General features: G+C 44.1%; 1 protein-coding gene across 2 annotated transcripts in view; it reads right to left on the minus strand.

The window, feature by feature from the left end:
* Positions 1–10,356, minus strand: part of MAP3K3 (mitogen-activated protein kinase kinase kinase 3) — a 29,370-nt gene that overhangs the window by 3,966 nt on the left and 15,048 nt on the right. For both annotated transcript variants that reach the window (XM_010179430.1, XM_010179431.1), the window contains 8 exons: positions 8,787–8,920; positions 8,031–8,104; positions 6,435–6,502; positions 6,103–6,195; positions 5,090–5,281; positions 3,471–3,619; positions 1,557–1,688; positions 752–881 (listed from right to left, as the gene is read on the minus strand). In XM_010179430.1, the coding sequence (XP_010177732.1) occupies positions 752–881; positions 1,557–1,688; positions 3,471–3,619; positions 5,090–5,281; positions 6,103–6,195; positions 6,435–6,502; positions 8,031–8,104; positions 8,787–8,920 (972 nt within the window). The remainder of the gene's footprint in view (positions 1–751; positions 882–1,556; positions 1,689–3,470; positions 3,620–5,089; positions 5,282–6,102; positions 6,196–6,434; positions 6,503–8,030; positions 8,105–8,786; positions 8,921–10,356) is intronic.

Below are 10,356 nucleotides of genomic sequence, written 5' to 3' on the forward strand. Positions count from 1 at the left end.
ACCAGAAGAGCAGTATGCAAGGTGTTATTCAAGAATCAGCAGCTCATTTCCCTTTGCCAGCCTAGAGGGGATGCAATGAAGATTTATAGGCAGGAACAAGAGGATATTTTTCCTGCAGCAAACAAACCTCCTGGTCCCTCTAGAGCACAGAAAACTTCGTGTGGTGTCCACCACATCTGTTGGTATTAACTCTTAAGGAGACTGCCTGGCTCCTTGGGGTTATATTGGGAAGAGGAAGATTAAGGACTAATCACAGAGGCTCTACATGGAAGATTAGAGGTTGGCAGGATGGTCACAAGAGCCTGAGGTAAGCACAACTGTTAAGAGCAGTCATGGAGCTCTTGGTATGCCTACCAGCTGAGAACTGGTATTTCGGCCAAGCAAAAAAGAAATTAGAAGGGAATCCAGAGGGAAATGAGCATGTTTTATGGGGGCAGTGAAAATCAGGTGGCAACTCAGCTGGGGTGTGAGAGAAAGATGAGTTACAGAGCAGTGTTCCTGAGAATTAAAGGCTTCCAGTCTTCCTTACTATAACCAACTGCCACGCTCTCAGGTCCTGTAGAGAGAACAGCCCAACTTCCCTTACCCAGCCCAGCACATGATCTTCCCTAAGCCCTGATAACACAACCAAAAAGGGATAACTGAGCAATGTTCAGAAGCCCAGTCAGGATAGTGAATTCTTAACACTTGGTAACTTTTTTCAGAGCTCCTCTAAGCACATGGTACACACATAAATCACAGCTGATCTCACCCTTTATGTCCCTGTGCACAATCATGTTGCTGTGTAGGTACGAGACTCCCTCGAGAATCTGGCGAGTGTATTTCCGGGTTACATTTTCCGTGAGAGCACCATACGCCTTCAGCTGGTCTTTCACTGACCCCTGCACCAAAAGCAAACAGAAGAGACTGGCAAAGAAGCGACAAACCACAAATCTTGCAGTCTCCATTCAATTCCCTCGAGCTGTGACTGCGTTATACACCCGACCAGCACCATAATGAATTCTGGCCTCTTCTAAAGCCAGAGCATCTCGCCCTGTGAAGCCCCTTTTAAGAAAAGCAAGGACACGCTTTACAACAAAAATAGCTTAAGGAGGTTCTGTCTGCTTCCCCCATCCTTGAGCTGGGCTGGTACATCTGTTTATGAAGACAAGCAATAAAATAGCTCAGCAGATCGACTCGGGTCAAAAGTCTCCTTTTTGCTCAGTCAGTTTTAGCCTAACTTGCTGCGCTGTATGACTCAGCCAGATTTACGAGTTGGCTCAAGTCCTCTAAATTACTTTGTTAGAACAAATTTAGACTGAAGAAAAGAACTGGTGTTAGTAACTAATGAAGAGAATGTACTTCAAGTACGAGGCACTAAGAAAAAGGCCAAAGATGTGGTTTGGGCACAAATAAAAAGAAAGTGGTGGCACTGTAAAGCCAGTATGAGAAAGGGGCATTCCTAAAAGGACATAAGATGGATTACACAGTGTAATCACAGCAACTAATAAACCAACTAATAAAAGCACCCATCTCACTTTATGATCCATGACTGTGCTGCTCCTGTCAGCTCTTACCCCTGGCATGTACTCCATGAAGATGGTCAAGGTCTTCTCTGCTCGATCCCGTAAGCAGCCATAATACTGAACAATACGTTCATGCTGGAGATTCTTCAGCAGCTGAATTTCACACTCCAGAGCACTCACTTCCTATGGATGATGAAGGAGAAAATAAGGTTCCGGAAAATAAGGTTCAGGAAATATTCCATCCTAATAAATCTGTCCATGTCACTGGAAGGATGAGGCCACAGCTACACTGCAGAAGTCGAATTCACGGCATTGGCTCACCTATCTCTTGGGAAAAGCAAACATTACCAGTGCTTCACATTAATCCTTACTGAGAATAAGCAGGTAAGTATTGGTGCAGAAGCTTTGATAGTTAGAACACAGGCAGTATCACATAGGGATTCAGTACCAGAAAAAAAGCTTTGTTTCTTGTCTTGATTCTGTCAGCTGAAAGGCTTTAGCCAAAAAGCATTCTTCGTGCATGATGCAGATACAACTTTACTTCTCAGCACTAAGCTGAGGGCAGTGAGCGTTAATTTCAATTATGAAAAAGCAATGAGTACATAATTATAGAATTGCTAGCAATCTTTCTGTAGGAACCTCAACCCTCACCTAGTCCTGTTCCGATTCACACTGACGATTTTACGTGAATCAACCTTAGAAACAGCTTCCTCTCTGATTTACTTCAAAGAATCTGTAGCTATGAACATGACAGTGATTCTCTGCTTTATTCCTGCCACAGACAACAGGGTATCACGGCGCAGAGGCAAAAAGTCTATCCAACAATTTCAGACTGAATCAGAGATGTTTGTTGCCCAGGAAAAGTATCAGGTTCTTGCTGAATCCAGGGAATGAACAGGCTGAACATCAAAGGTATCGCAGCACGGGGATTTATGGAAAAAGAAATGATGGTTTCCCTAAAATTAGTCCCACTTAACTCTCTCTACTCCTGTCAATGCAAGTGCCAGGTTCTTTTCTCTTGCTTTGGGAGAGGAAGCAGCTCTTCAAGAGCAAGGACCTGGCTGCTGCAGAGCTGCAAGGAACCAGAGGAAGTTGCTTGATTGGGCCAACTGATAGTTCAGGGTTTGGAGTTTCAGTGCCTCCAAAATGCATTCCAGCCTGTTCTTCCCTGGCTCAGAGTCACTGCCTGATTTACAACAGAGACGTGGTACAACTTAGAACTTACCAAGTTAGGACTTATCTTGGCACCAATATCCCGCATAAAATCAGAATAATTAGATCTTCATGGATCAGTTATTCCAGCTCAAAGTGAATTTGTTCAATACTGGGAAACCGGTACATTGTTAAAACTCTAGCAAAGAACCTAACAGCCATCCCAGCTGCATCCACTCTGCAGGGAGTCATGTGCTAAACTTGTAATTTCAAGGTGCCCCTTCCCATCTCCACTATTTATAATGTGTTGTCACATCACCGTTCTTGATTAATTCACACACCACAATTCGGTTTGTTTGGAGAACAGGGAGAATTCAAACGCAGAAATCGAGAGTTAATTCACTTGATACAGGGCCTACTATATCAGCCCAGAAAGTGGGTTTTGCAAGTGCATGCAGCATTTTTTTGTTTAAAAAAAGAAAACAAAAATATACTCTTTCTGGGTTTAGTTTCATTCACATCCCTGTCTAACCAGGAACACAGGGCAGTCTAGTATTCCTCAAGGAGCCTGGCAACAAACCAAAAAGCTGAGAAGAGAGAGCCAAAAATGAAGCCAGAAAATGGATTTTAGTTTCAGGCTGAAGTTAGTAACACAGAAAAGTAATTTTTAAATGACTCTTATTCCTCTCCACATGACTTGAAGCCCTAGCACAAACTAAATAAGATACTAGCTTTCGAGGACAGACAGATACAGGCGCTTGACAGCGTTTCAAAGTTTGCATGATGAGTTTTGGAGGCTGCAATGAGAATTACCTTGCTTGTTTCAGGACTCTCTGGGTCAAACTGGACCTGCTTAGCTGCAAGCTCTCTGCCCGTGTCCACGTCATAGCACAAATACACACGACCAAAGGCACCCTGGCCCAGTAGTTTTCCTCGTCGCCAGTTTATTGGAGCACTTGGAGCTAAAAAAGAACAGTAACAATTGCTCTTTTCATTACACTACTTAAAGATAATGGTGATCTTTTCAAAGATCAATCCCCATCGTACTGGAACTGAAACAGGTATTTTGTGGTTGAAGAAACAGACATGAGGCACTCTCCCTGTATAGGGGAGTCAGTGGCAGAACTCTGAACAGAATCCAACTATTCAGACTCGCAGGACCTGCTGACTGGTGTCCCATTAAAGTGAAACTGCAGAACATTTTACAGATATACTACAGACAATCATGCAATGCTGATGAAATTTCATTCCACCAGCAGAGTGGATACTACAACATCACTATCTTAAGAGATCTTTGCCAACCATTAGCACAGTGTTCCTTCTCCTGTGGCAAGGACTTCATTGAACAGCTGTCTCTACAGCAGAAAAATGAGAAATCATAGTTCCCTACTAGAAATGGGTACGGTAGGGGCCATAACATAGACACCATGCAGGTATCTTCTTTACCTGCAGAACTATCAGATTCTAATACAAATATACAGGAGAACCAGCTAAAGCAGCCACCTCCAATTCCCCAGCAGGAGGTCACATGAGCAGAGAATTATGAGTGCTCATTGTTATACTGCGCTGGCGAGCACACTGCACAAGCAGCAGCCTCCTGACCCAGAGATAAAACACCTGAGCCCTGTTTTCCAGGCTGCACTTAATACCAAAACACATTACTCAAAGACCAGTGCTTTAGTGCTGGCTTTGAACATGATACTACCAGACTCACGCAGTGCAACGCATCCAATTATGTTGTCTCTTAACAAGAAACTCTAAAAACAACGAGAGGAACCAGCCATCTGGACAGTGTGAAAATACAGAAGAGCTAAGGGATCAGCTTTGCCATCTCTAATTTAATCAGATTTACTGCCAGTCGGTATTTTAGTGTGTTGCTTACTCTGCTGCATTAATGTCTTCATTTTTTTTTCTTAAATTACTGTGTGGGATATCTGAAGTTCATCAGTAATGATTTATGCTTCATTTCGCTTTTTATAAGTCCCCCAAAAACTAATGCAGGGATGCTATTAATACAGAAGTAAATCTTTCTACTAGGGAGCAAGAGAAATATATACAACCCTTAACTAGTACAACAACTGTAATCCACAAGCCTGACTACAAACATTAATGTATCACGAAAATAAACTTGTCTGACTGTTCTAAGAACCCTGTACATCATCTAGATCCAATTAACGTGCAGGCTTTTTGACTTCTTAGCTGGATTTCCAACGCTTTGTAAAGAAAAGGCCAGCTCCAGTGCAAGACTACGTATTTTTAGAAGAAAAAAGAGGACCTGGTCTCAAAACACCGCCATGTAGTTATGTGGTTTTACACGGTTTGTTAAAATCAAACTATTGTAACATACTGGGTCTGGAGTTCATCTCTAAAAGCTTTTCTTGCCCGTAACCCCAGGGGGTCTTTCCCCAGTTATCACCAGGGTGGCTGCTCACATTTGGTGGGAATGTTCCTCTCCTGCACACCAAGGGCGTTTTCGCTGTCTGCGCTGCGCAGGCGTCCGCGGGGGTCCAGGTACTGCAACGCCAGGCCCAGGTTTTCTCCGTTGGTGCTTAAGGAACGACTTGAAGGGACCAAGGTGAAGAGATTCCCTTGGTGACGCCGTATCCGGGGAAATGTTCGCCGGCCTGCAGACAAAAGCAAAATTCTTAAATAACGTGCTTACAAGGGTAATGGCTGGAGGGTCAGCAGAGAAGACAAGGGAAATAGAAAACATGTTGTGGTCTGTTCCCATGGAGTAGAATCTACTGTCAAACAGACAAGATGCAAAAATATAACAGCCGAGGGCTGATGTGGCTTGAGCTCAGTACAGCTTTGGATCACTCCCAAAGTAGATGGGAGAGCACCCTTTGTGATGCCCTCAGTGCAGCAGTGCAAGATCTAAGCCTGCCTTCCAAAGCAAAGATCTGGTTTACAGGCTACTGCTCAAGCTCTGAGCCTTGTTAACAACTACACAGGACTTTCTAGATAGCGTGCCTGGACTTGCAAATTAAAACCATAAACAAAGATTATTACAACTCGCACCTCCTTTGAAAATTTGAGAACTTAATTTGCATAAGCCATCTGACAAGCAGAGATGTGATTCTTTAAGTCACTGGTATATTTAAAAGACCCAGAAGCCAGTTTGCGCTGTGAATTAGCAAAGCATAATGAATGCCCGAGGTAGGAACTCACTATGTAAGACCAAGGCTAACAACTACGTCCACTGCTCAACCCTAGATCAGCTTGGATATCCCCAGAAAGGGCGAAGTAAAAAAGGAATTAAAAACAGCTATCATGTGTTGCTATGAAAGTGTGGCATCACGTGTGGTACCATTAACTCCAGCACTAACTGCAAGGATCAGGGCACTTCCAGACTCCTCAACCAGGAGTTACACTCGCCCCTGGAGGTTGTCATTGCCTCGCTTTCTTTTTCAAGCCTGGAATCGAAGGTCTGACAACAACTCACCGTCGTTGTAGTCTTTGTGCTGCATGGAGACGTTATAGCGCCGAGGGTAGGTCCCACCTTTCCCCGCTTTGTCATAGACCTGATTCTCACGGTCTGGAAGGAGATGCAAAGAGAGACGTGAGGCTCCTTCCAAAAGCACATGTTCTAATGTCAGAATTTTCCTGTAACAGCAAAGTTTTTTTAGGAAGAGGCAAGTGCTAAACGACTTCATTGCTTTTCAATCAACATATCCCAGTTCTTCTATTGATATAATCCCAGCAAACATTTAGGGTAGCCAGCAAACAGCAGGAAATGTCTAGATCAAACAGTCTTTACACTGGACACTGACATACCTGAGAACTCCTGTCTATTATCAGGAAAGCTTTGTGCCCTTGACATCCGTGACTTCCGAAAAGAAGGACTATTAAAGAAAGAAGGCAAGAGTAAGTTTTGCTATCTACTGGATAGAAACCTACAAGGACTTTAAATACAAGCTAATACATTTGCACATCAGTAACGGTGATTCTCGAATCTGTGCCCCTGCAATAATTTCATGCTACACCTGCAAAGCTGAAGTCAGGCTAAGCCCCAGTTAACCAGACTATTTCCCTATGTGGGCAGTCAACTCTTCTGTTCAGCTTGTGCCACTTATTCAGAAGTTCCCCAGCCTTGAGCCCCAGCACTTCCTTCAGCCACATGAAATAGATTAAAACCCAGACTAAGAGGAAGAGCACAACAGGGGATTGCTTGCAGCACATTGCTCACAGGGCAGTGGACAGTGGGGACCACTGCCCCCAGTGATTTACCATGAGGCGTAAGGGTTCCTCTAATGAAAACTTCTGTACACTTTCCTCTCTACCTCCTCCTCTTACAACCCGTGCATTTCTCCTCAGTAAGCAGGGCTCCTCAAGCAAGCCTAAGTGTGGCCCCTTCTTTGTCAGAAGGACTTTAACACCTTCTAAGAGATTACAAAAACTCAATCTGTGCCAAAGCCATGTTATTTGCACATTTTTTGTTGTTAACCAGTGTAAATGGAGTGAGCCCGCTTCCAAACTCTCTAATGAGACTCCTTTCCCACTACGCAAAGAACAACAGCTTCCCCAGATGATGCCCATTCCTACAAGGAATAATCACGAAGGCTTTTCCTCCACTTATGGCAGGGAAACGGGAGAGGACAGGTAGCAAATTAGCAGTGTCCCTGCCTCCAAATAAATGAACGTGTGCATATACATAGATTAACTGCAAGTGCTTCCTTGTAACCCCAGAAACTGCAAAAAGCGAATGGCTATAAAACCACCCCTCAAATGCTTGACATAAATCATATGCTACCTACAGGAAGCAGCCTGGAGGAATCTGAAGCCCAAAATTACAGTTATTCAAGTTACTAGGACTTGCACTTGCCCACCAGCACCTCAAGCAGCATCAACAGCAAAGAAAGGGAAGAAAAAGATCTACAGCATCAGACTATGACGAACTCTTCATCAAAGGAAGAGCCTCCCTATTTACCTTTGGAATTCATATTGTATCCTGCAGGACACAGGAATCTAGTGTAATGATATATTTCTGTAACCTTAGAATAGGCTGTTGTTTTGTTTGGTGGTTTCTTCTTTCTTCAAATGAACAAGCAGAGCCTTGTCTAAGAGAGATTTAAATACCCTGCAGCCAGATGTTCTCGGAGTCAAGGCTCCACACGGACGGCACGTTTAGAACTTGTATTTATAACACAGACCTACTGAAGCACCAGTTTGTCAGCGTGTGGTTCTGCCAGAAAATAAAACAGCCTTAAGACATAGTTAATTCTCTCTAAGAAATACACTGGGATATAGATAGGAAATAAGTTTCTATTTTCTCTCCAAGAAAATTTAGGAAATGGAAAACAGACTTTTGCAGAAGTACAACTGGCATTTCCATTTGAGCACAGAAGCTCCTACCAGCTTGTACATTTATACCTGTCTGCTGACCTGTCCAAGGACTGGCAGCTTCCTGACACCGAGTTTTCGGCACTGCTTAAAGGGTCCAGCATCTGCAACACAGAAGAAATCACAAAGCAAGATCAGTGCCGTCTAATGCCTGAAAGAGGCTGTGCAAGAGGATTAGAGTCCACCAGTGCTTGCCTGGAGAACGTCCAGATGAAAAGGGGAGTCCAAAGCTATTCAGAATGTACATTTTCCCTTTATCTCCCACAGAAATTGTTAAGGACATAAAATCTGAGCCATTGCTTTAGGTGTCGAATGGCTTGGTTGTGAAAATGAAAGCTTAAGTCAGCCTCGTGCTGCATTTTGGTCCCAAGTAACTCCAGGAACAGAGTCTCTGCGGGTGCTACTGCATTGCTGCCTCCACCTGCAAGCCGCCCTTTGGCCTCACTTCCTACTTTTTTGAATGGAGAGTGCAGTTTCAAATGCAAGAGGGTCACAGGAACCTGGTAATCGGAAACCTGAGCATACACGTGTAACGCACACCAAAACTGCTCATTCGGAGGTGGAGAGACAATGCCAACATATGCACAGTAACTGCTTCTGGCAGACCAACAAAGGCTTTTGAACTTGCACAGCTACAAACGAGTTTGAAGCGTAGTTAAAACGAACAAAGCAGTACTGGTAGGTGCTAATGATTATTCTGGAGTGAAAAAGAAGACCCAGAGAGCAGCAGCGACTTCCTGAACAGGTGGACTTGGGTTTTTTTCCACCCATAATGGTCATACTTACACACTGTTCATTGGTTTCTGGGATGAATTCGCCTTCACTATTGATGCTGGTGTAGGAACCCTGCCGAGCAATGCGTTGTTGCCTCTCTGGAACGTACCCAGGCGGTGGTGAACTACGGCCTGTGTTCTGGGAGCCTGCGCCAGAAAGAAGGAGATTTTTGGTACTTATGCTTACCAAAATGAGACTGCACGTACATGTACACAAAATCCAAATATTCACCTCTAATGCTGGGTATCTACGATCACAGCAACTCTGGAGTGAGCCTTACAGCGTGGACAGAAACGGAACCATGAGGTGACGTGGCAGAAAGAAAACCATTCAACAGGCAACTGTACTGTCATTTTAGACACTACAAGACTACCAGTGAAGCTCCTAACAGAGCAGTCACCTATCTTTAACCTCTGCTGCTCAACCTTCTGAGCATAATTTCCGTACCTCAGGGAAGGCAGAGGACTCCAGGAATCCCTGGCTTTTGTGTATGAACTTCACTGCTGATCTCCACCAAACAAAACACTTGTCAGTGTAACCGATCTTCTGTCTTGATGATGTTTACCTCAACTAGCACCACTTACCCTGAGTGGCAGCACTGTCCCTGCTAGTGACCATCAGCTGAGCTAATTATACTGACACTGAGCCATTTCAATATCCCACGGGAGCAGAGTTACCTTTGAAAACAAGCCCAACATTTCTGTTTTCCCGTGTGAAAAATGAACAACATGACTAGCTTGGGCGAAAAGACATGGAGCTCAATTCTGCGATTTGTGTTAATTAGATGAGACAGATGGACAGAGGGGTGTGTTCAGAGGCCAAAGGATGAGGAAAAACATTTTACTCAACTGTTAATGGCACAATCTAAAGGGTTTCTGTTGTGCTACCTACTGAGCACCCCTAGGATTTATTTTTTTCCTTGCAGATCTCAAAGAAAGATGATACTTCAGAAACAGGAAGATACAAAAGCCCTTTTGCAGTGACCTATCCACCTGCAGCAACCACCAAGTCACACCCTGAGCTCCAAGAACCGCTGTGGTCCAGCCAATCTACTCAAGGTCACCCATGAAGTCAGAGACAGCGTTTCAAGATCAGCCCTCAAGCTGTGCTCCTTACAACGCTGTCTTTAATTAACTGTGTGTACTCAGGTGCTACGAAAGATGGGTAAAGATCAGCAAATGCTCTCCCAAGGAAAATATTTTCTACAGAATTTATTGTAATAAAGAGCGAAGCCAAACATCGGCGGAAGCTAACTGAAAACCAGCGCACACATCTTTCAGAGGACTGCAGAAGGAAAATAAAAAGCAAAACAACCCAATATTGGCATGGCTTAGAGTGCATGGGGGGGTAAATGACATGTAATAGTGATGGCAATGATGATGGCAATGATAATGATGATGGTGGTGATGATGATAATAATAACAACAACAACAACAACAATCTATTTCTTAGAGCTACCACCTGACTCTCCAAGTGGCTCTGCAGGGCTCACGTGACATTACAAGCCAACGGGCCTGCAGATAAACAAGCGAGCGTGCTCTGGGGCTGCACTCAGTCACGGGAGCACACTTTCACTCTTCCC

The sequence above is a fragment of the Mesitornis unicolor genome, unplaced genomic scaffold (genome assembly GCF_000695765.1).
Source record: "Mesitornis unicolor isolate BGI_N332 unplaced genomic scaffold, ASM69576v1 scaffold5372, whole genome shotgun sequence".
NCBI lineage: Eukaryota > Metazoa > Chordata > Aves > Mesitornithiformes > Mesitornithidae > Mesitornis > Mesitornis unicolor.